The 26,897-nt window shown below is 41.1% G+C and overlaps 1 protein-coding gene across 1 annotated transcript in view; it reads right to left on the bottom strand.

Annotated features, from left to right (window-relative positions):
* LOC134004244 (leucine-rich repeat-containing G-protein coupled receptor 5-like) overlaps positions 1 to 26,897 on the bottom strand; it is a 43,293-nt gene that overhangs the window by 8,114 nt on the left and 8,282 nt on the right. The window contains 14 exon segments of the mRNA XM_062443455.1: positions 428 to 456; positions 458 to 500; positions 2,198 to 2,266; positions 3,193 to 3,264; positions 3,375 to 3,388; positions 3,391 to 3,417; positions 3,419 to 3,449; positions 4,575 to 4,624; positions 4,626 to 4,644; positions 10,350 to 10,421; positions 13,700 to 13,915; positions 18,366 to 18,437; positions 18,969 to 19,040; positions 21,376 to 21,447. Coding sequence (XP_062299439.1) covers positions 428 to 456; positions 458 to 500; positions 2,198 to 2,266; positions 3,193 to 3,264; positions 3,375 to 3,388; positions 3,391 to 3,417; positions 3,419 to 3,449; positions 4,575 to 4,624; positions 4,626 to 4,644; positions 10,350 to 10,421; positions 13,700 to 13,915; positions 18,366 to 18,437; positions 18,969 to 19,040; positions 21,376 to 21,447 — 858 coding nt within the window.

Below are 26,897 nucleotides of genomic sequence, written 5' to 3' on the forward strand. Positions count from 1 at the left end.
TTTTTACAATTATTACCATTAATTTACTTATTTATTTTAACTGTTTATCACTGTTTCTTGCTGCTACTAAAGATGCAGATTTATTCACTTATTTTCAATTTCTAATTTATTTTTGCTAGTTGAGCTTCTCCAAATGTATACTCACTGGAACCTGCATAAAAGATGTAATATATAACGATGATAAAAAGCATGAGTGACGTAACTAAATGTACCAATGTAATTAATATATGAGGCTAAAATGACACATTATTGATTATTGATCACGGCCGATGATTTTTTTGCACAATCAGAGAGAAAAAAGAAGCGCTCGACTCTCCTGAAAACAAACTGGATGGATGATTTGTTTACTTTTATCTTTCACTTTAGTATAAAAGAGTTTGATGAAAACAGGAGCAGGATTATTAGTAGTTTATAAATGTGGACTCACAGCAGCTGCAGGTTTGGAAGCTGCTCACACCACTGACCCAGGCAGAGAGGTGATCCGAGCTCCAGTGATGGTCCTACACACACACACACACACACACACACACACACACACACACACACACACACACACACACACACACACACACACACACACACACACACACACACACACACACACACACACAATGAACATCAATCAACAGCTTCTGTGCAAAATAATTGATTAAATGGGATTAAACAGTAAAGAACAGCCTCAGTGTTTTTAATGGCACTGGAAGAACTGGGAGCCACTGAGGCTACTGGGATCTACTGGGAGCCAATGGGAACTACTGGGAGTTACTGGGAGTTACTGGGAGCTACTGGGAGCTACTGAGAGCTACTGGGAGCCACTGGGAGCTACTGGGAGCCACTGGGGAGCTACTGAGAGCTACTGGGAGCCACTGGGAGCTACTGGGAGCTGTGGTGTATGATGGTATGTTGATTGTACTTGATGATGAAACTTTATTCAGTTAACAATTGTTCCAAACACCCGAGGAAAACATGTGTAATAAGACTCATAAACAATAAATAAAGATGCATATTTATGAAATTGAGAAGCTGGAACGAGAGAATGTTTTGGCATTTTTGCTGATTATGATTAATTAAGTATTAAAAATAGTCGCAATTAAAACGTCAAAATTGTGACAGAGGAATTTCAGCCAGGAGAGCGAACGCTAGCGGCTCCACAGAAACTCTGATTAATTAATACATTCATTTAAATAAAGCGAGTTTCATGTTCAGACTGAAGGGAGAAGTTCTACAGGTTTTGGATCCACAGTTGATGCAGGATGTTTGGATGTGACGTAACACCGGCAGGGGGGGAGGGGGGGGGGGGTCATTTTCAAGAATGTGTGACGTCGGGTTTGTTTGGAGAGTTTTTGATTTGCACCTACCGGTTCAGTGTGAGGTTACCGTTAAACACACGACCGCTTTCAGAAACAAGTTTATATGGAAAAATACAAGAAAATAAACATCGAGACGGTGTTTATTATGACACACGAAACAACGAGGAGAGGGGGGGGGGTGGGGGGGGGGGGGGGGGTGGGGGGGGGGGGGGGGGAGGGGAGGAGAGAGAGAGAGAGAGAGAGAGAGAGAGGGAGAGAGAGACAGAGAGAGACAGAGAGAGAGAGAGGGGGGAGAGGGAGAGAGAGGGAGAAGAGAGAGAGAGAGAGAGAGTAGAGAGAGAGAGAGAGAGGAGAGAGAGGAGAGAGAGAGAGCAGAGAGAGAGAGAGAGGGGGGGAGAGGGAGAGAGAGGGAGAAAGAGAGAGAGAGAGAGAGAGAGAGAGAGAGAGAGAGAGGAGAGAGAGAGAGAGACAGAGAGAGAGAGAGAGAGAGAGAGAGAGCGAGGTTTAGTTTCATGCTGAGCTGCAGAAAAATAAAGTTACAGTCCGTCAGAATAATAACTTCTGCGTATTAATAACAGTTTGATTTGAGGTTCAGCTTTAAAAACACACTGATGTCTCTACAACAGCAAACACACCACGATATGAAACATTCCTCTGTGTGTGTGTGTGTGTGTGTGTGTGTATATGTATGTGTGTGTGTGTGTATATGTGTGTGTGTGTGTGTGTATATGTGTGTGTGTGTGTGTGTGTATATCTGTATATGTGTATATGTGTGTGTGTGTGTGTGTGTGTGTGTGTGTGTGTGTGTGTGTGTGTGTGTGTGTGTGTGTGTGTGTGTGTCTATATATGTGTGTATGTGTGTGTGTGTGTGTATGTGTGCGTCTTACAGGCTCTCCAGGCTCTTGGTTCCCGTCAGATCTGGAAACTCGGTGAGATCTGCTGCTCCGTTCAGAGAGCTGAGAGGAAACACAGCACAGTAAATATATATATATAAATATAGCAGCTTTTATTCAGTTTGTGTTTTATGGCTGAGAGTGAACCAGAACAGTAAAGTTGCAGCCGAACCAGGCGGGGAGTTCCGGTCCTCTGAAATGATGCCAACGGGGAAGTAACTTAAAAACTGCATTCTATCAAAAGGCCACCAGGGGGCGACCATTTTGGTGTCAAAAGGTCTTCCGTCTCTATACAAGTCAGTGGAGAATTCACCAACTTCTCACTTGATTTCTAACCTCAGTAAACGTTTTCAAAATGTGTTTATGGTCTCAATCGCTAGTTTAAAGCCTTCTTCAATGCAGTATGATGTTCATTTGGGACATTTTGGCCTCCCTGATTTTATATGTGACGATAAAGCAGGGTATGCATTAGGGCGTGGCTACGTCGTGATTGACAGGTTGATTGGTTCACAGGTTCAGGAGGGCGCCTCATGCTCCTCCTGATGCCTATATAAGTAGAATCCATGTTTTTATTTTTCCCAGCATGCACCTGAAATTCTCAAGATGGCGCTGCTCAGATCCGATACTATTGGCCTCCGAGCAGCAGTCCACAAACCAATGGGTGACGTCACGGATGTTACGTCCATTTTATATACAGTCTATGGTTTAGAGGGGAAGCCCTGGCTCCTACTGCCAAAGGGGCTTCCTCTCCTTTTGTTCTCTTTGGCCTTCTGACTCTCATAGTTTTTAGTTAATTTTGGTATAATTTACAAAAAACCCCAAACTTGGCTATCGTGAGTTTGGGTTCGGTGTTGAGCCTTTTCTTAGTTTCGGTGTACGTAACACAGCAGAGCCTAAACATAGAGCTTGAAATGTGCAGAACACAGTGAGCACTCTTCAATTAAACCTAATAAAAGTGTGTAATAAAGTGTATTGAAGATTTTTCTCACAGCGTTCGTAACTCTGGGAGGTTCTGAAAAGCCGAGCGTCCGACAGACTGGATCGGGTTGTCGTAGAAAAATCTGTAAAAACAAAAAACAAACATCATAATCACAGGTGGAAATACTGTATATGAGAATAAACGACCTAAAGAGTTGCTGTTTCTTGTCTCATATGACATCATGGTACCTACATGGTGATGAGGCGAAAGGATTCCCAGTGAAGGCGTGCTCGGGGAATAGACTGGATGTTGTTACTATGGAAACCACTAAACAGGAAACAGAAAGAGAATTACTATTATTATTTTTCTCTCCCATCACTTCCTTCTTCCTTACGAGTAAACTAACTTCTAACTTCCTTCTCCTAAAAAGAAAACTCCTTCCTGGTTCTTCTGCCCTAACTTGTTCTTCATCTATCTATCTATCTATCTATCTATCTATCTATCTATCTATCTATCTATCTATCTATCTATCTATCTATCTATCTATCTATCTATCTATCTATCTATCTATCTATCTATCTATCTCTTTCTTTCTTTCTTTCTTTCTCTCTTTCTTTCCTCCTACTTGTTCTTTCTTTCTCTCTTTCTCACATTCTTGCTTGCTTTCTTTCTTTCCTCCTCCAACTTCTTGTTCTTTCTTTCTTTCTTTCTTTCTTTCTTTCTTTCTTTCTTTCTTCTTTCTTTCTTTCTCTTTCTTTCTTTCTTTCTTTCTTCTTTCTTTCTTCTTTCTTTCTTTCTTTCCTCCTCTTTCTTTATTCTCTCTTTCTTCCTCCTACTTCTTGTTCATTCTATCTTTCTTTCTTACGAGTAAACTAACTTCTAACTTCCTTCTCCTAAAAAGAAAACTCCTTCCTGGTTCTTCTGCCCTAACTTGTTCTTCTTCTATCTATCTATCTATCTATCTATCTATCTATCTATCTATCTATCTATCTATCTATCTATCTATCTATCTATCTATCTATCTATCTATCTATCTATCTATCTATCTATCTATCTATCTATCTATCTATCTATCTATCTATCTATCTATCTCTTTCTTTCTTTCTTTCTTTCTCTCTTTCTTTCCTCCTACTTGTTCTTTCTTTCTCTCTTTCTCACATTCTTGCTTGCTTTCTTTCTTTCCTCCTCCAACTTCTTGTTCTTTCTTTATTCTCTCTTTCTTTCCTCCTACTTCTTGTTCATTCTTTCTTTCTTTCTTTCTTTCTTTCTTCTTTCTTTCTTTCTTTCTTTCTTTCTTTCTTTCTTTCTTTCTTTCTTTCTTTTTCGACAGAAGCTAAAACGTTCTGTTTCAAGTTGATAAATCTGAGCCAAAGTCATCCACACTGGTTTCATGGATGCTGTCTGATGTTTTTTTTCCTCTCAGTCAAACAAACACAAACAGTTTGGACTCACAGCTCCTTCAGATGACTGAGCGAGCGGATCGCCGTCGGAAACTCGACCAGGACTGTTGTAGTTCAAATCCCTGACGGAGAGAGAAAAGAAAGAGGTTATAAAATATGAGCAACTTCGTAAGAGAGTCTACAATGATGTTCTCTCTATAGCACACTCACACACATACATCATCAGACTGGGAATACTGGTTCTAGACTGGTCAGGAATTAATGATGCTACGTCAGAAATGTTGCAGCTAAATAGTGAATAACAACCGTAAACAGGTCTAACTTGAAATGACCCAGAGTTTATATCAGCTCCAGATTGGGAATATTAACCTTCCTGTCGTCCTCCCGGGTCAATTGACCCGTCTGTTTTGACTGTTCCTTCTTTCCTCCCTTCCTTCCTTCCGTCTGACCTTCCTCCCTCCTTCTCCTTCTCTCTTTCTTTCCTCCCTTCCTTCTTCCATCCCTCTTTCTTCCTTCCTTCTGTCCTTCCTTCCTTCCTCCCCCCTTCCTTCCTCCATTCATTCTTTCCTCTGTCCTTCTTTCCTTCCTTCCTCCCTTCTTTCTTCCGTCCTTCCTTCTTTCCTTTCCTTCCTTCCTCCTCCTTTCCTTCCTTCCTCCCTTCCTTCCTTCCTTCCTTCCTCCCTTCTTCCTTCCTTCTTTCTTCCGTCTTTCCTTCTTTCCTTTCCTCCCTTCCTTCCTTCCTTCCTTCCTTCCTTCCTTCCTTCCTTCCTTCCTTCCTTCCTTCCTTCCTCCCTCCCTTCTTCCTTCTTCCTCCCTTCCTTCCTTCCTTCCTCCCTTCCTTCCTTCCTTCCTCCCTCCTTTCCTTCCTTCTTCCTCCCTTCCTTCCTTGACTCGAGGACAACAGGTGGGTTAAAGAAAACTAAGAATGTCAGAAATATTAGAAAAATATGGAAATATTACAATAAAGTTTCAGCTCTGGGATTTGAATATCAGATTTACATAATTACTATCAGTTTCGGGAATGTCTACTCTATGCTGGGAATCTCTCAGTTAATGTTGAATCTGAACCAGGATTCTTTTCTAATCTGAACTGGAAATGTTCTAGACTGGGAATCCCTCATCCTTAAATACCAGCGCCACGCGTCAGCTCCAGATCAGGAATGCTTCGCTCTGAACTGGGAATAACAGATCAGAAGTGGGAATAGTTAGCCCTTAATCCGTCGTGATTGACAGGTTGATTGGTTCACAGGTTCAGGAGGGCGCCTCATGCTCCTCCTGATGCCCATATAAGTAGAATCCCTGTTTTTATTTTTCCCAGCATGCACCTGAAATTTTCAAGATAGCGCTGCTCAGATCCGATACTATTGGCCTCCGAGCAGCAGTCCACAAACCAATGGGTGACGTCACGGATGTTACGTCCATTATATATACAGTCTATGATGCTACACTGGGAATACCAACTCTATACTGGTATTCAACGGGAACACAAGCTCTACTGGGAATCAAAATGCTAGATTAGAAATCAGATCTATAGTGGGAATAGTTAGCCCAAGAATGGAAATACTAACTTCTTAATGGGAATGTTCAACTCTAGACTGGGAGTGTCATTTCTATTAGGAATGACAACTCTGCACTGGGAATTCTAGTTCCAGTATGGATACCCAATCTATCCTGGGAATTATCATCTCTAAAATGGGAATACTAATTCTAGACTTGGAATGATGAACTTTAGTCCTGAAATCTCAACTCTAGACTGGGAATACCATGGGAAGAGTTAGACCTAGACTGGTAATACTTAATATGTACTGGGAATTTCCAGATTGGGAACACAACATATATTCTGGGAATTATCAGCTCTTGACTGAGAGTACTATCTCTCTGAATGGAGTTTTTACTTCTAGACTCGGAATACCAGATAAATAGACCTGGAATAGTTAGTCCTAGACTGGAAATACCAGCACCCTTCTATGAATTATCAACTCTATACTGGGAATGTTAGATCTATATTGGGAATACCAGATCTATACCGGGAATTATCATCTCCAGACTAAGAATATTAACTCTTAAAAGGGAATTGTTACTTGGTTACCTCCTAGTCCAGACATGGTAACTCTAGACTGGGAATACAAGCTAGTTAGCCCTAGACTTAAGATACTAATTTTATACTGGGAATCTTGATCTTAGACTGGGAGTGTCAGCTCCAGACTGAGAAACCAAACACTAGCTCTGAAGTGGAAATGGGAATCCCAGCTCTGGACTGGTAACACAGCTTTATATACTGGGAATGATAGGTTTATGTCAGCTCTATAGGATAAGCCTGTGCTGGGAACGCCAACTTTAGACTGGGAACTTTGGTGTTTCATGTAAATATTTGTGTTTCAAGCTTGATGTTTATCTTAATCTTCTGTTTTTTTCTCCCTCCCGTCTTTTACATTTATTAAAGAAACATTTAACTGTGCCTCTTTCTCTCTTTTTCTTTCATCACCAGTAGAGACTAGAGCATTCTTCGAGTCTACACATGGCTTCAATTAGGTCCTCCCATCCATCTCTGGGATGCAGGTGGCTATTACACACACACAGCCTGTGTGGAATGAAGCTGCCACATTGTGAAAATACCATTAAATTGAAATTGCTTCAGTCTGGTTCTGAGTGTGTGAGTACATGTGTGTGTCCAGAGGATGATTTGTAACAACAATAGCTGCTACGCTTTCTACCACAGCTATTATTGATGGAATTTGGAGGGTTATGATTGGATGAGAGCTGAGTAAAACGTTCCTGATTAGGTCTTTGGGGTTTATTAGAGGTTCAGAGCTTTGAAGAAATCCCAGTGATTATCATGTCATGCTGTAAATCATATTATGTGCAGATTATGTTGGATGTGGCGTTTGCAGGATTATATCAGGTATAATAATGAGAAATATCCAACAAAGGAGCTTCAGATTCTGTTGCCTTGTGGTTTACAGTGGGGTGAAGTTAGACGTTGAGTTTTGTAGAACTTTGACAAATATTGATATTTTAATCAATTTACTTTTGGATCAGTTTAGTGTAGAGGTTTTGAAGCTGTGATGCATGATTTTAATCGCACTGTGAACTCCTCTCTTCTATTTTTAGATTCAATTAGTCTTACACTTTTCCAGGATGTTATAAATAAATGTCCATAATCCACTTTCAAATCAGAACTTGCCTGAGAATCCTCAAATATTTAGTTTTTCTTCACTATCAAAGATACTAAGACGAGATGTTTTGTTCCTGTTTGCACTGACAAAGTGTTCTGAAAATGTTTGAAGTCTGGTTTAACAACTTAATCTTAATTAAGGTCTATTTACAAGCTTTTTCTGGAGCTTTTCACCTCATTCTCACTGCTTTCACCTGCCAATGGAGTGACAGGTGGTCATTAGGGCCGAGTATCGGTACTCCATACCTTTAAGGAATCGAACGAAATAAATCAATACCAAGAAGTACTGAAACCTCTCCGATCAAACGATACCTGCAATCGATCCTTTTTGCACCCAGAGCTAGAAAATATGACTATTTCTATGAACTTACTCACAGCCAATAAACACAAGCGTTCTTGGATTTAACGCAGCATGTGATTGGTCCACTGCCACAGCAGCTACGACCCGTCTGTGGTGGTGAAGTCGTGGTGAATTTGAGTTAGCGCGCTTATCAGTTCAGCAGCCAAGATGCCACCTAAACGCTCTAAAGTGTGTCTACACTACACGCCTGTTACACCGGATACAAGACAGAGACCTACATGTGTTAATGTGTATCTAATGAAGTACTCAGTTGGTATCAGGATCACTTTAAAGATACTTGGATTGGTACTAGTATTAGATTGGTACGATACCCAGCAGTATTGGTCATATATGAAGGTAGTGAACTGTTTTAGTTTGAAGATGGTCTTTGACGTTGGATAAGAATGCCCTTTTTGAACTTTCTCTGACAGAAACAATAAATGTGCCAACGCCTCTCACTCGAGCAGGGCTTAAGATGTAATTGAAAGTTAAGGAAAAGGCAAATAAGTGGATTTAGTACTACTATTACCAAGCCAAGAACGAACCTTCACACTCAAAGCCCTAAAGTCTGAAGCTCTAGTCTCTTGCATAGCGATGACCACCAAGGCTCATGGGTACTGTAGTGTTTGGAGCCATTTCATTTGTTTCTGACTGAAAATAACCTTTTTGTGCATGTTGTAATAACGCAATGTCGACATTTTGGACATTCGCCGAAACGAAAAGTTGTATTAACACCACAAACAGCCCCGCAGTGTTTTTGTGGTGCGTCAGAGGTTTCGGAAGATATGTTTTGAAAGCTGGAGTTCGGATTTATAGTTCACGACCATTTTCGTCACTTACTGGAACCAGAAAATCCCAATTTGGGCAAACGGAGCAGTTGCTTGAGTGAAACTGTGGTGGGCAAACTGTGGAAACCGCCACAGCTGAACTAAACATGACGACGTGTGTTTTCCTTTAAGACTGTACCGAGCTGGTTGTACTAATTAAGTTATTTTTTTCTATTTTCATTTCCGTTTTCTTCTTCTCTGTCTGTTTGTGTTTGTAGTTTCAGATGAACTTGACTCTTTGGTGTGGTTTATTATTCCTGATCGTACAGGTACACAACCTCCCAACACACACAGAAACACATGCTGCCGGTGCGTGTGTGTGCATGAATAGTAATTATGATTAGCATACAGCCAGGGCCACACACAGAGCTAGACACACACACACACACACACACCCATACACACACAGAGCTAGACACACACACACACACACACACACACACACACACACACACACACACACACACACACACACACACACACACACACACACACACACACACACACACACACGCAGTATTTCCAAATGAAGGCAGTGTGTGTTTGTGTGTTTAAACCTGCTTCTCTGGTTGACTGAGAAAACAGAAACATGTTCTATACACACACACTGATTCATGCAGAAACACACACACCAACGTAAACACACACACAGGTTAATCTGCACCGACTTCATCCAATATCAAGAAAGAATCTTGCTAAAAATCCAAATCACATGCTTACTGGTAATGGCACTCACAACATTTGTATCTCCATAAACTAAAAAAAGATGTAAAAAAAAAGAAAAAGAAACTTTCCACTCAGCTAAAGCAGCAGTGTGTCGTTTCTGCCTGTCTGCTCTCGATTGGACGGTTACGCTCTCTATTCGCTCTTTATTATTGGACGGTACAATTATTACACAGCGTTTATTATCTCTTAGTTGCACAATGCTGCTACGACACATACATCTCCTGCAGGATTAATAAAGTATCTATCCATCAAATATCTAAAAACACAAAACTATGAAAGCACAAAGACAACTGAAGACATTAAAAGTGCTAATAACATGCTAAATGTGTATAATGTATTAGAGTTAAGGGCATTTAGTCTTTGATGATTCTTAATGGCTTCAGAATACAAATGTTTTAAATGGCCTTCTGTGTTTTTTAAACGATGATGATTATTTATGTTTTTACAAAAACTGACATGAGAGACACAAATTGGGTCTAGACGAACCGCATCTTGGACTTCTTTCTTTTCTGGAAAAAGAGAGACATCAAAATGACGCTCTTCTCGTCTCTCACTCTGGAAAATTGAAAATTAGACTTTCCCGAAAAACTTCAGCATTCTTTTAGAAATCCACTTAATCCTTTACGAATGTGTGTAAGTGAAATCTCCTCATCTCATCTCCTGACCCTTCACCCTGACCCCAACTCAACCCTGACTACTCCAACTCCTCCCAAAAACACACACACACGCACATGCACGCACACACACATACAAACTCACAGCGTCTCCAAACTGTGGAGTCCGTGGAAGGAGTTTGTTCCCATGGAAACGATCCTATTGTTGTTGAGATGCCTGTGGAGAGAGAGAGAGAGACTGATGGGCTAATGAAGCAGACAAACAGTGTGTGTGTGTGTGTGTCTGTGTGTGTGTGTGTGTGCGTGCGTGCATCTCTTCTTAAAAGGGGCCCCGGGGCCTCTCAAGAAGGTTTTTTTCTTTTGGTAATTTCATGCAAATTAGCTTCAAGCCAATTGGACAAAAGAAATGACAGCAGACTTCAATGCTGCCGCGCTGAATGCCATCAAACACACACACACGCACGCACACACACACACACACACACGCATACACACACACACACACACACGCACACACAGAGTTTTGCATGTTATTAAGGAGCTAATACAGACAGACAGGGACAGTCGTTGCTACGGTTAAACTTAATCTTAATGCAGCAACAACTCCTAGCAACACACACACAAACACACACACACACACACACACACACACACACACACACACACACACACACACAGAGTGGCAAAAACAAAAACATTACCCGAAAAGTTGAAAAGTGTTTCTGTAAGCCTTTAAGGCATGAGTCCAGATGATCTGAGTTGTGTTTTTTACATCCAGATGTTTCAGTTGATGACAGCTGTTAGATTGAGTTCGGGCTTACAGTACTTAAGCCCAAAAAACTGGAACACATACTAACATACTGGCTATTTTACCAGAAACCAGCAGAGTAACATGGAAGGGAGGAAGAAGGAAGGAAGGAAGGAAAGTAAGGAAGGAAGGAAGGATGGAGGAAAGAAGGAAGGAGGGAGGGAGGGAGGGAGAAAGGAAAAGATGAAGGAAGGAAGGAAGTGAGGAAAGAAGGAAAGGAGGAAGGAAAGGAGGAAGGAAGGACAGAAGGACGGAAGGGAGGAAAGAAGGAAGGAAGGAAGGAAGTAAAGGATTAAGGAGGGAGGAAAAGTGGAAGGAAGGAAGGAGAGGAGGAAGGGAGGAAGGGAGGAAGGAAGGAAGTGAGGAAAGAAGTATGGAAGGAGGAGGGAGCAAAGAAAGAGGGAAGGAGGGGAAGAACGAAGTAAAAATGAAAGAAAGAGGGAGGAAGGAAGGAAGGAAGGAAGGGTGTTAGTATAGTTAAAAAACAACCTGGTAGAGAATAAAGAAAAATAGAGAGAAAGAAACAAATAATCTGTCAAATGCTCAAAATGAGACATCAAAACAAAGGCGGGTGATCTGTGGTGGACGGCGGGTCATTCTCCTCGAAATGTGTTAACAGAGACGTAAAAAGCAGAAGAAGAAAAACAGAGAACCAAACACAGGGAGAGAGTCTGAGTGAGTCCAAACACTCAGGTGATTTATAGAGTTGCTTTACAAACACAACTTTAAAGAGAGATCCATGAATCAGGAGGCAAATGTGTTTTAATGTGATTGTGTGGAGATAAATCACACAGAGGTGTTGAGTTATTATCAACTCATATCACACCACACAAGGTTTCTGCTTGTAATCTGAAGACAAGGAGATAATTTATTGTCTTAATGAACCAGTTTCCATTTCTAAACAGTTTGGAGCTCGAGACAGAATTTAAAGAGGGAAGTTTCAAAATGTCCGAATGGAAAATATGTTCAACTAGTTCCTGGGTCAGTTCCCAAAATTCACGTAACATTTTAACCTTTGTGTCGTCCTCCAGGGTCAAATTTACCCCTTCCTTCCTTTCCTTCCTCCCTTCCTTCCTTCCTTCCTCCCTGCTTCCCTTCCTTCCCTCCTTCCTTCCGTCTGTCCTCCCTCCCTCCTTCATTCTTTCCTTCCCTCTTCCCTCCCTTCCTCCTCTCCTTACTTCCTTCCTCTTTTCCTCCCTCCTTACTCCTTTCCTTCCTTCCTTCATTCCTTCCTTCCTCATTCCTTCTTTCCTCCCTTCCTTCTGTCCTTCCTTCCTTCCTCCTTTCCTTCCTCCCTTCCTTCTTTCCTCACTTCTTTCCTTCCTTCCTTCCTTCCTCTTTTCCTCCCTCCCTCCCTCCTTACTCCTTTCTTTCCTCCCTTCCTCCCTTCCATCCTTCCACCTATCCTTCCTTCTTTCCTACTTTCCTTCATTCCTCAGTCCTTCCTTCTTTCTTTCCTCCCTTTCTTCCTTCTTTCCCTCCTTCCTCACATCCTTCCTTTCTTCCTTCCTTCCTTCCTCTTTTCCTCCTTCCCTCCCTCCTTACTCCTTTCCTTCCTTCCTTCTTTCCTTCTTTCCCTCCTTCCTTCCTTGACCTGAGGACAACAGGAGGGTTAAAGGGAACATTCTCGGCTTTTATTGAAGGCCAGTTGTGTGTCTCTCTGAGAAGGACAAAGGCAGTAATGGAAGAGGAGGAAGTATTGTCCAGGCAATAATAACTCTTGACCAGATCCTCCAAAAGGTCTCAAAGGTTCTTGGGACCACCTATAGAGATCTGCATGGTCAGCCTCATGTCTACATTAGAGATCTACTGCAGGTCCCTGATCAGGGTTTGCTGCTTGTTCTTTGATCTAGGCTTAAAACTAAAGGAGATCTGAGGTTGTGGCTCCTAAACGTTGGTGCTCTCTCCCATTGGATTTAAGATCCATTGTCACCATGGAAACCTTTAAAAAGCAGCTCAAGACCCATTTGTTCAGACTTGCCTCTGTGTAATTTTTCTTATTATTATGTCTGTCTATTAGGGCTGGGTGATTATGGCAAAAATGATTAATTGAACTTTTAACCTCGATATGATTAATGAACGATTAATCTCCTCCCTTGATGAACAATGATGTATTTTCAGTTTCTTTTGTTGTATGTTACACTGCTGCCCTCACACATGAGGATCTTTAGGGAGTGAAGATTATGATGTTTTAAGGTGTGACGCTGTGGTTAATGTCTAGTTTACTTGATTAGAACTATGTAAAGATCATGGTTTGGGTTAAAATGATCACTGGAGACAAGGTTTCAAATTCCTTAACCCTCCTGTCCTCCTCGAGTCAAGGAAGGAAGGGGAGGAAGAAGGAAGGAAAGGAGGGAAGGAAAAAGGAATGAAAGGAGGGGAGGAAGGGAGGGAGGAAAGGAAAGAAGGAAGGGAGGCAGGAAAGGAAGGAAGGAAGGACAGAGAAAATAAGGAAGGAAGGAAGGTAGGAGGGAGGGAGGGAGAAAGGAAAAGAGGAAGGAAGGAAAGAAGGGCAGAGGAAGGAAGGGAGGAAGGTAGGGGGAGGAAAGAAAGAGAGAAGGAGGAAGGAAAGGAAAGAAGGAAGGAGGGAAGAAAAGAAGGAGGGAGGGAGACATTTTGTGACATCTCCGCTCTCAGAAAGGTGCAACATATAAATAAGTTATAATAGTTTGTTTGTGTGTACTTACAGCACCACCAGGCGGCCCAGCTTGCTGAAGGCATGATCGGGTACGTGGCTGATGTGGTTGAGGGCGAGCGTCATGGCCTGCAGGGCGGGCAGCTCGCTCAGAGCCTCCACCGGCACCTCCGTCAGAGAGTTATCATCCAACCACAGGTGACGCAGCGAACGCAGGCCGGAGAAGCAGCCAATGGGAACGCTGGAGATGTGATTGGCGTCCAGACGGCTACGGAAAAAAGACAGATTAAGAGTTTATATTTAACCCTCCTGCTGTCCTCGAGTCAAGGAAGGAAGGAAAGATGGAAGGATGGAAGGAAGGAAGGGAGGAAAGGAAAGATGGAAAAAAGGAAGGAAGGAAGAAAAGGAGGGAGGAAAGGAAAGAAGGAAGGGAGGAAGGATGGAAGGAATGAAGGAAGGAAAGATGGAAGGAAGGAAGGAAGGAAGGAAGAAGGAATGAAAGGAAGGGAGGAAGGATGGAAGGAATGAAGGAAGGAAGAAAAGGAGGGAGGAAGGAGGGAAGGAAGGAAGAAAAGGAGGGAGGAAGGAGTGAGGGAGTGAGGGAGGAAGGGAGGAAGAAGGAGGGAAGGAAAGAAGGAAGAAAGGAAGGAAGGAAGGAAGGAAGGAAGGAAAGGAGGGAGGAAGGAGGGAAGGAAGGAAGAAAAGGAGGGAGGAAGGAGTGAGGGAGGAAGGAAGGAGGGAAGGAAAGAAGGAAGGAAGGAAGGAAGGAAGGGAGGAAGGAAGGAAGGAAGGAAGGGAGGAAGGAAGGAAGGAAGGGAGGAAAGACGGAACGGTCAAAACAGACAGGGTCAATTTGACACGAAGGTTAAAGTATCAAGTCATACGTTGATTAAACTGTAGAGAAGCAAAGTGAATCAGTGTATTTGGTCTAACTTCTACTGTAGATGCTTTATCTTAAGTACACGATGTATATTTGGTATTCTCTATTTTACTAAACCAGCTTTTCCATGACATCGGTGATACTTCAGCCTTTTTTTAAAAACCCTTTTTTAAAGAACAAATTGAAAATGAGCCCAAAAACCCCAAAATCCATATCAGATCTATCAAATATTCTCTATTCTTTCTTTTTCTGGCTCAGAAATTACTTTACTCAAGTGCTACAAAAAAAAGAGATTCATGGTCCTTCATGGACTTTTGAGTCTGTTGTATCCTGGAAGCCTCCTCTGCTTTTTCGTCAGCGTGCAGGGAGTCTCTTTATGAAACAGGACTGTTTTTTGGCCATGCACACTTGACACCATCTTTGGAGAAGCCTGGATTTAAGAGCATTTTTAAAAAGAGAACAGGTTCGAAATAGACTTTAAGATATTTATACACGATCCAAAATTAATCCAAAATGACTGGCAGCAATCAAATGTTTAGTGAAGAGGCATGTATTCATTTAGCACGTTCTGGCAGGCCGCAGTGAGGCAGATTTGGTTTCTTACTGGTCAGTCAACATGTACTCTTTCAGTATTTATTAGCGTAAATGTGTTTCACTGGAGCCTCGTATCTGCAGACTTCACTTCCCTTTGAAGCCGTGTGAGAGGAACATTTGAGGTCAAGAGTTTGAACAGCTCAGAGGAATGATTGGCAGGCTGCTCAAGCACCTCTCAACCAGCCAGCATGCTCTTAGGAACAAAAAGGCTATTTTAATGAGCGCAGACTTATTGCTGTGAGTGTCAGTCAGTACCACAGCACTAAAGTAAACAGCCACCCTAAGGTGATTAAATGATTTTAATGGCTTGTTATTTTTACGAGACCACAAAGTACAAATTTTATGATCACAAGAAAACACTTTTGTGACTTCAACAACATTAATACGATCTCTAGAAACCGTAACAAGTCTTTGATGTGGTGGCGGAGATCATAAAAATCTTCCTTTGTTGTCACAAGAAGACAAAACATGAGATGTAGTAACACACATTTCCATAAATCTCTGACCTGATGATGTAGAATTTAGTATATGTAGGTTTACTGTAAGTGTGTTTGTATTATTGTGTATGTATTATATATTTAACATTAGTCCTCTGTGGTTTGCGAAAACAGTTGTACGTCTTTCCAGCTTTAAACAAAACCACGTTAAAACCTCAATTATGGCTGGACCGCCCGTCTATGGTCAATGTGCCAAACTGTGGCCAATTTGTTATGGGGGACAGTCACTGGTGGTGTCTATAATGTGAATTCCTGGATGTTAAATGCAGTGTGGCAGTCTCAGTGATGTTTCTTGTGAAAGTGTACTAAAGTAGCGTATCACATGACATGGTGAAGCAATGTTTGAGTCTCAGAAAAAGGTTAAAAATGCAGCTGCAAGAACAAAACTTTCCACTCATATCTCTGGATGTTTGATTAGGCCCTATTGCATCTGAAGGAATTATTACTATTATCATTCTTCCAAAACAAACGCATTTTGACAGCCTTAACGTGCCTGAAAACTCATGAAAATGTGATATTTTATGGTTCACAGGAATGGGCGTGGCATGACGCTGCCTAGGCAAATTAAGAAAATTGAGCCCCTCGCTCCAGATTCATATACACAAACAAAATTAGGCATGCATATGTAACCATAGACTGTATATAAGAAATGGACATAACATCCGTGACGTCACCCATTGGTTTGTGGAGTGCTACTTATATGGGCATCAGGAGGGGCATGAGGCGCCCTCCTGAACCTGTGAATGCACACCCTGCTTTATCGTCAAATATAAAATCAGGGAGGCCAAAATGTCCCAAATGAACATCATACTGCATTGAAGAAGGCTTTAAACTAGCGATTGAGACCATAAACACATTTTGAAAACGTTTACTGAGGTTAGAAATCAAGTGAGAAGTTGGTGAATTCTCCATTGACTTGTATAGAGACGGAAGTCCTTTTGACACCAAAACGGTCGCCCCCTGGTGGCCTTTTGATAGAATGCAGTTTTAAGTTACTTCCGCGTTGGCCTCATTTCAGAGGACTGGAGCTCCCCGCCTGTATGTAACATGTAAAGACACACAAAAAAGTCTGTGACTCAAACGTTGCTTAACCATGTCATGTGATACGCTACTTCCAACTCCAACAAGAAGTGAGCCATTTTGATTTGAATTTTCGATATTGCCGGCATTTTTGCGATTTCCAGTCCTCGTACCTTAACGGACTCTTCCTAGAGATTTAATCCGACCCACTTCAAATTCACTCAGTATCATCTTAAGACGTTGGAGATGAACATTGATCAAAATCTTTCACCTCTGTTGTACCTGATTGGTGTGGCAGTGTGGCGAATTTCGATGTTTCGCCATAAAACAGGAAGTTGGTTGGTGGTTGGTGTTCCTGTCAGTGTGACTCTTTTTATTTCGGGGCTCCTCTGTTAGCGCCCTCCTGAGGACGTGACTGAAACTGTTAGCATTGATTTGTGGGACAAAGGTGTAACTTTTTCACTCAGTGACGGACACGGCATTCGGGCCCTGATGACGTCATATCAATCATCGTCATCAGGGTTATTTTAATCTGGGGTTTATCCGGCATTAAGAGTCACGAGGTAACTTCCTGTTCCACAAACTTTCTGTAACTCAATACAATCTCTCATTCGGCGTTTCTGTCAGCGTGTTCCCGAAGTTCACTTTAACCTTTGTGTCGTCCTCCCGGGTCAAATTGACCCCGTCTGTTTTGACTGTTCCTTCTTTCCTCCCTCCTTTTCTATTTCTTTCCTTCCTCTCTCTATCCTCCCTTCCTTCCTTCCTCCATCCCCCTTCCGCCCTCCCTCCTTCCTTTCCTCCCTCCCTCCTTCCTTCCTTCCTCCTTTCCTTCTTCTTCCTCCCTTCCATCCTTCCTACCTTCCTTCTTTCCTCTGTCTTCCCTACCTTCCTTCCACCCTCCTTTCCTTCCTCCGTTCCTTCCTTCCTTCTTTCCTCCCTTCCTTCCACCCTCCTTTCCTTCCTTCCTTCCTTCCTTCTTACCCCCGTCCTATCCTTCTTTTTTCCTCCCTTCCATCCTTCCTTCCACCTATCCTTCCTCCTTCCTCCCTTCCATCCTTCCTTCCTTCCTTCCATCTTTCCTTCCTTCCTTGACTCTAGGACAACAGGAGGGTTAAATATTCAGAGAAAACTCGACTCCGCTACAGTAACTGCCATTGGAAGTTAAACGCTGATTACTTTGTGAGCACAGAAACAGAAAACCGCAGCTCCCAAGAAACTTCATTTTAAATTTCTAAAAGATAGTGAAGCTGTTCCTGCACATGCTCAGTGGCGTCTGCTTTACACAGGACTACTCTGTCTGCATCCGTCAGTGCTAACAATACTTCCTCTGTTCATGTTCAAACAGAAGAGAAGGATGGGACTTCACATAATGGTCCATCAGATAAATGAGACAGAGAGAGAACTCGGACAAAGAGAAAGACTCAGACGACTCCATTCTTATACCTTTATCTACTCACACACACACACACACACACACACACACACACACACACACACACACACACACACACACACACACACACACACACACACACACACACACACACTTTCAGTATAATTGCTGTGTGTTATCAGACTGTCTGCTGCACTACATACATTAATAAAAACCGCTCTGTCACTGAAGAGTCCTTTCAACCAGACGGTAAAATGAGACAGACGGATGGATGTGTGTGTGTGTGCGTGTGTGTGCGTGTGTGTGTGTGCATGTGTGTGTGTGTGTCTCTTACAGTGACTGCAGGTTGTGCAGGTTGTTGAAGGCTTCAGCAGGAACTGATCTCAGCTGGTTGTTTTGAAGCATCCTGTAAAAAACCCAACAATTAATACTGACTGCTGCACAGTTCAGTACAACTTCACAACTCTTTTTACACACAAAAACAACAACACAACTCATAACTCATAGCTCTAATAACTGGCAGCAAATGAAGATCTTTATATTGCATCACTGTTTGATTGTGTATATCTAGTTTCAATGGCTGATAGTATAACAAAAAATTGTATATTGTGTAACTCATATGTATTTTTCTAATGGTTATTAGTATCAGAAATGTGTATATTGTGTATATGCATGTATACAGTTTGACATGGTAACAGAAACTAACCACGGATGTATGAAAAAAATGGAAATATTTGTCTGGTTTCAGAAAACAAAGTTCCAAACTGCAGAAAGATTTCACTAAACTTAAACATACAGATTAAACACTCAAAGTGTCTCTGTGAGTGATTAGCACCAGTAAACACACCACATATTATTAAAATGTGTGTGTGTGTGTGTGTGTGTGTGTGTGTGTGTGTGTGTGTGTGTGTGTGTGTGTGTGTGTGTGTGTACTTACAGCACTTTGAGGTTGTAGAGGCCTGCGAACGCTCCTCTGGGGATGAACGACAGATCATTTCCCGCCAAACGTCTGAGAGAGAAAGAGGCAGACAGAGAGTGTAAGTATCAGGGTTGAACTGAGTATGTTGGTGTTCGATGCTTTCAATGATACACCTCCAACCGTCTACCAAAAATATCTGTTTGTGTTTTGGAGTTTGCATCGTTTCTGTACTTGCAGCTGTTCTCCCCCAAATGAAGCGTTTTTGCAAATCAAATATATAATAATACATTTCTGATTAGTTATCAATGCTTCCGTCGTGGTGAGATAAAGACGTGAGATTCTCAGTAAGTCGTAACTTTAAAAAAACCCAGCAGAAAACATTCATCTGTAATGAGTCCTGCAGCTGTGTGTGTGTGTGTTTTTCGAGGCCACGGAGAGTTCAGCCAGTCCGCATGTACCCAGCATGCATCTCTGCGGTGTCCTGTCGCCGTAGTGACGTTTCTCACGCCACGGTGGCAAATATCACACACACGCAGACACACGTATAAACACACATAGCTGACGGCCGAGCAGGACAGCAGCCAGAGTCGTGTTCAGGTCTCTGTGAGGTCAGCTGTGTTCAGACTCAGCCGTCTCTTCACCTTTCTGCCTCTAAAAATCATTCTTTACATTTTTAGTCCTTCAGCTTCGTTTGGTTTCGTGATCGGTTCATACGTGACGTGACACTGCTGGTAGGTGAGGAGAGATGGGATTACATATCAGATCCTCACTCGTATCGTCCGTCTCAGTCTGTGATCGTTGACCAGAGTTCATGAACATTTGTGATGATACAAACACAAACTGACACATGGAGAGGATCCGATACATCATCCAAATGTTTGCAAGTCTGGACTCTGTCAGACTTTACGATGTGGCAAAGTAACAGTTAGGGTTTGATAAGGTTTAGGTCCAAGGTTTGGGTTCAAATTAATACTTAATAAAAGGTCAGACGGACGACTGCAGTCATGGTTTAAACCCTAACTCTCACACTACTGGTGACATAATGTGACAAACAAGGATTTACATAGAAGACATGGTGATGCTTCCGGTTTAACAATGCAGTAGAAAGACGTGTAACGTGGTAACTTTCCCTCAATACGTCAATTTTTACCAATCCTGAGACAACAGGCTCTCCCTTTCTTCAGTTATCAGGTTCCTCTCCTGTAGAATCATCTCCCAGATTCGGTCAGGGGGGCAGAAACCCTCTCTTTGTTTAAGAGTAGGCTTAAAACTTTCCTTTCTGATAAAGCTTATAGTTAGGGCTCCAGCTCCTAGTTTATGCTGCTATAGGCTTATGGGGCTTTTCCATTATACAGTTCTAACACTACTCGGCTCTACTTGACTCGTTTTTGGTACCAGGCACGTTGTTTTCCATTACTTCATAGTACCTCCTCAACCTGAGCGGCTTCGTCACCATCACATAAACAATGGAGGACATGGGGCCGATGGTGTACTTGCTGCTGTATGAGGCTTTCTGTCTCACACAAAGCAAGAGAAGAGAAATGAATCGCTGTAACTATTGTTGCCAGTGTTTAAAAATGCTGGGTTTGATTCTTGTGTGGGACGGCTCATGACTCTTCCAGTGACTCTCTGACCAATCAGTGGCCGGCAGTTTATTGACGTCACATTTTAGTATCGGCTCGGCTCGCTTGGAACCTCGGCAGAGCAGATACTAAAAGAGCAGCAGCTACCAGGTACTATCCCTGATGTCTAATCGAGTCAAACCGAGTTGTGCTAGAACTGTGTAATAGAAAAGCTCCATTAGACTGCTGGTGGACTCCTGGACCTAGTATTTCCAATATGCCTCTCTCTTCTCTCCTTTCTCTCTCTCCTCTGTGGAAATGTTGGGTCTCTTTAATTTAATTTAAAGAGTACGGTCTATACCTGCTCTATGTGTAACCTTTATGCCTTGAGATGACTTTTGTTGTGATTCGGCGCTATATAAATAAGATTGATTGATTGATTTCGCTGCTGCTCACTCTCTCACTTTGGAGATGCTCGTCCCTGAGTTGGATAAATCCAGGTAAAACATGACTGCTGAGCTGACAGCCTCCCTAAACACGGCCCTCGCACAGTGGCTGAACATACTTCTACTATTTCGGAGATGGAAACCTCTTGACTCCTTTCGACAACAATACAACAAGCCTGGAGCAGGAAGTAGTTGAACGTATGTGTGTTCACTGCTTGTTTTAAACATCAGTTAATGCAGGTTTCAGTAAATACATGTCGGCTGATGGCTTTGATTCACACTGAAGTGTCGAGGAAGGAAAGTGATGTCACCTCCAACAATTTAACACGTCAAACTGGTGGAAGATTTTCAACTGATGACACATCTGAGTGTGTGTGTGTGTCTGTGTGTGTGTGTGTGTGTGTGTGTGTGACTCACAGTTCCTCCAGGAAGTGCAGGTTGGACAGAGCTCCACTGGACAACACAGTCAGATTATTCATACTGAGGTCACTGCAGAAAGAGAGACAGAGACAGAAGTGGTCGTTAATAATCAATCAATCAATCAATCAATCAATCAATCAATCAATCAATCAATCATTATTTGTACAGCACATTTCACAAGCGCTCCTGCAGATCAGAAGGTTTTACAGATGCAGTACAAATAGAAACACTATAAAGATTTGAGATTAATACAAATGAGAAATAAAGCTATTATGGAAAAAACTAAGTGACTAATAGTTGAATAGTTGGAAATATTGGAAATATTTAACACAAGGCCAGGCTGAATATCAACACTCAGCTGCTGATAAAGACACATTTATGCACTCAAACAACAACTTAATTTAAAGTATGATGTGAATAAAGTGTAGGAGTGTATTCCTCTTTATTCTTATATCTGTATTGTGTATCAGAGCTTGAGCGCCATGATGTGATGTGGATGAAAGTCTCATAGTCAGACCCACAAAGAAGAAGAAGAGAGCCTTCCCCTTATTTATATTAATAGTTTGTTATGTTCAGAATACACATCCATACTTTATACATGTGGATACCTGTGTGTGTTTGAGTGTGTGTGTGTGTGTGTGTGTGTGTGTGTGTGTGTTTGTATGAGGGGCCGTACAAGCCATAATTCATTCTGGCCCTCTCACATACATACATTCTCCTTTCACATACATATATTTTCACTCTCACACACATACATTCTCCTTACACATACATATATGTTCACTCTCACATACATACATTCTCCTTACACATACATATATTTTCACTCACACATACATATATTTTCACTCTCACATACATACATACATTCTCCTTACACATACATATATTTTCACTCTCATATTTATACATTTTCATACTATAAGTAATATATGTATGTAAAAGGAGAATGTATGTGTGTGAGAGGGCCAGAATGAATTATGGCTTGTACGGCCCCTCATATATGTGTGTGTTTACTTGTTCTCCATATATACTGGCAGTGTGTACTTGGTGCTTTATGTGCTTATTTAAATGATGCTTTTTGTGACTGTATTGATGCAAAATGTGTATAATGTTTTGCTGGTTTGGTGTTTGTGAGGTTTTGTGGTTAGTGTGTGTAGAGTTGTGCAAAAAATAGCTTCATAGTTTCAAAGATAGCGTCTGAGCAATGTTAGAAAAAAAAACCCTGTAAAGAGATAAAGTTCATAAAACGGCCACAGAGAGTCAGACACAGAGGCCATTCAACACACACACACTAAACATATGAAAACACACACACACGACTTCATGCCTCGTTCAAAGAGCTGCTGAAAGGAGCGAGTCAACACACACACCTGAGTGAGAAACAAGACAGGAGTGGAAGTTACTGGAAAGACGAGGGGGAAACAAGAACAGGAATGAATGAATGAACCAGGCTGATGTCGCTCCATGAACTTCACCGAGCTCTAACATGAACTCAAACATTTCTTATTTCTTTTCTTCCTTGTCTGGTTTCTTCAGATTAAACTCTGAGCTCTGACCATTACATCCTTCAGGAAATTAAACCTTACTTCTCTGATTCTGATCTGTTTTTCTGGACTGAATTTGAGGGAATAATAGTGTCAATGATCCCGTAACTAAACACTGTTAGCTTCTGTATTGATTTTTAAATGATTTTACCTGTTTTTAAAGCACTTCATGGTCTTACACCATCGTATATCCCAACTACTACAGTGTATGAAGCAGTGCAGCGCTTCAGGTCCTCTGGCAGGAGTCTGTTAGTTGTTCCAAAGTGCCAAATTTATAGCTATTTATGCTCCGAGACGTTGGATCATTCAGCTGGAAATGTCGAAATTTTAGAAATAAAGTCAAAACCTTCCTGTTCAGCCTGGCTTTTGATTTCAATTCTATTTGTATTATATTTGTTTTTCATGTTTGTTTTACTTTATTTTATGTTATTTTATTATTATCATCACTCTAAATGTTATGTCTTCTGGTTGTTTTTTTCCTGTCTGTTTCTTTTGACTTTTTAATCTGTTTTAACCTTTAACCTTTTTTTTTTTAAATCATTCATATTTTCTCTTGCTTGCATTGGTCTCCATTTTTTTTCTTTTTCTTTGTTTTTATTCCTTATAATAGTTTTATTATCAGCTTGCCAATCAACTGTGAAGCACTTTAAACTACATTAACCTGAATGAAAGCTGATATATAGATAAAGTTTGATTGATTTGATTTGATTGAAGGGATTTCAAGATCTGATAAACTAAATTCATTCATGATTTTATCATATTTTGGAGGAAACTTCGGCGCTACAATGCTTAGTTTGTTTCTCTCATGGTCAACGTTTCACAGCGTCACAATCAGAGAATTTTGCTAGTTTTTAATGACAGCTTTGTTTCATTCTCCACTATTTATCATCTTTAACATTACATCCAATCTAGCCCAAACTTTAGTGGCCCATCTGTCTGGAAAAGCACCAAACAGTTGAGTTAAACCTACAAATGATTCACTTCATTTCATACTAATTAACCTCGATAGACGTGTTTGTATAGTTTGTTGTGTTTCTCTTCTCAGCTTCTTCCTTTAACTTGTCACCGGTCTTGTTCTGTATGTTTGGAGGAAACGTGTTCACCTGTTCCTGGAAAGTGAAAGCCGATGGAATAATTGTGTAACATCAACAATGTTAACAAAGCAAACATGACAAGGCAATGCTACCGATGCATGAATCAACAGTCTAATCTAATCGACCACAAAGACTACTAGAAACATCTATTGTATGGTGTCATGTTGTGTGAGGTGTAATGAATGTTTTGGTCTCTAGAGGCGACTGACATCCGTTTATGGTGTCAGTGATAAATAACTCAAAAATATCTTTAAAAATTGCTTTAAAAGCAAAATATACTCTATTTTTACTAATTCTAAACTTGTTGCACTTTACTCATTTTACTGTATTTTCATTTATCAGAGTTGTTTAATCATATACGGGTCAGTAATAAATAAGGGTTGGCAAGATGAGCTTAAAAACTAGTTTTAAAAGCAGCATCAGGTTTGTTAAAATGTACATTTAGTATTTTTGTTGGTTTTATATCATTTGAAATGACATTTGCACCATTTTTTACCAAAAGTAAGACTGAATGCTCCTGAAAATGTCAAATGGTGTAACCACAAAAGAATGATACATATTACATATTCTATCACCTACAGTGTATTTAAGTGGACTTATACTAATGATGACTGTAAATGTTTCCTGATCTCCATGGTTACCAGAGTAAATGTAATATTTAGAACAATTGTATTCCATTACCTTTATTTAATATAAAGTTATAATGTAAGATCATGCCAAACTAGTTGATATGGTGTTTTATTGAGAATTTACTGTTTTTAAGCAAGTTGAATTATTTGGTACAAAGTTTTTATGGTTACACCACTTAGACATTTTTACCATAATCCTCTAATATATTCTCTCAAAATGGATTAAAAGCAGAAATTTGATGCTGGGTCCACAAAAAAAGAATGTGTGCAAGTTATTCATACGTTTATTTTCATATTTTAAGCCTTTAAATTTAAACTAAACCACATGGACACAAAAAAAAATCACTGACCCAAATACTCAGTTTTAAAAAGGGAGTCAAAACAAGGTGACATCAGTGTTTCTGACTGGCTCCGAGGTAAAGGAGGTACAGAAATGAAGAAATGTCATGTTGCATGTCCATTGATTACCAGTGTAACTGGTGTATGGTGTGTGGGATGTATGAATGATTGTTTTTTTATATGTTGTGTTTGTGTGCAGCCATTCTTTTCTTTCCTTATCTGACCCTGTCTATTTCCTGCTGTCTCACTCTCTCTCTCTCTCTCTCTCTCTCTCGCCCTCTCTCTCTCTCTCTCTCTTTCTCTCTCTCTCTGTCTCTCTCTCTTTCTCTGTGTGTGTGTCTGATAACTATCGGCAGGTAGCGTCTCTCTGCTCAGGAGGGCTCTGGGTCTGAATGGAGGCAGAGACAGTCTGTCTCTGTCTGAAACACACAAACACTGAGGGTGTGTCTGCAGGTTGAATATACCTGTTGTTAAGGGAACTTTCTCAACACTCCATAAAGCCTGTTAATGTGTGTGTGTGTGTGTGTGTGTGTGTGTGTGTGTGTGTTGCTTTACAACGTTGCCGACAGGTGGTCCAGACACACACACACACAGACGGTTTGTTTGGCCTTATTTTAGCAGAATGTTCCTTTACTGTGACCAGACTAACAGTGTTATGGCTGATTGGTTTTTACTGCTTCACACGCACACGCACACACACGCACGCACACGCACACGCACACACACACTCTGGTTTGTATTAATGTGCTTGAAAGCAGACTTCATTCATTAGCAAACACACACACACACACACACACACACACACAGTTACTCTATATATACACACACATCTACTGTATACCTATGTGTATGTTCAGACAGCGAGTTGTTCATTACCCAGACTGACGGCTCTGTAATGTTTCCTACATGTGGACGCATATCTTTACATAAACATTTACCACAAAAAAAATAGTATTTACAGAAATGTACTGTTAAAATGCTTCAATAAGAGAGTAAATTACTAACAAGTTAACAGACAGTAGACTAAAATCTCACCGTTCTAGTGAGTCTCAAATTAAGGGCGACTTCCTGGAGCTTTACTATGAGAAGCGTCTCCAACACAGTGGAAGAGACGATCCCAAACTGGGAAAAGGTCTGTGGCTGCTGACTTCAGACATACATACAAAGCACAGCGATGATGATGATGATGATGAGGAGGAGAGTGATGATGGTTGTCGCAATTGTTGCACTTCAACAATAAGGAAATATCCAGCACTGATTACCGTGCTGACAAAAACACATGACAGCATATGACTTCATGCTGTGTGAACAGTCACATGAATCATATATTTACGTGATGCTCAGATAGTTCTGTCCTTGCCTTTCATTGTTTTCTAACAAGAGCCTCTATTTTTTAGAGTCCTGAGTTTATCTGGTGAATCTTAGTCCAGGATTGCTGTCAATGCTCTAATCATAAAGTTTGTATTATTCAGTGTCATCATCACTTCTTCATTCTGTTTCCCTTCTCCATGAAAGTCAACTTCTAAAAATGTCTCCAGCAGGATCTCTGATGTCAGCAGTGATTTGTGTTATTGTTCGTTTATACACTAAAGCACAACCTGTATCTATAGCAACCATAGAGCAACCTGTAACTATAGCAACCATAGAACAACCTGCATCTATAGCAACCATAGAACAACCTGTATCTATAGCAACCATAGAACAACCTGTATCTATAGCAACCATAGAACAACCTGTATCTACTGTATAGCAACCATAGAACAACCTGTATCTATAGCAACCATAGAACAACCTGTATCTACTGTATAGCAACCATAGAACAACCTGTATCTATAGCAACCATAACACAATCTGATGGTCTGTGCATTACATACCTCATACAAGTGCTAAAGAATGACCTAAAAGTTAAA

The sequence above is a fragment of the Scomber scombrus genome, chromosome 22, assembly GCF_963691925.1.
Source record: "Scomber scombrus chromosome 22, fScoSco1.1, whole genome shotgun sequence".
Lineage (NCBI taxonomy): Eukaryota > Metazoa > Chordata > Actinopteri > Scombriformes > Scombridae > Scomber > Scomber scombrus.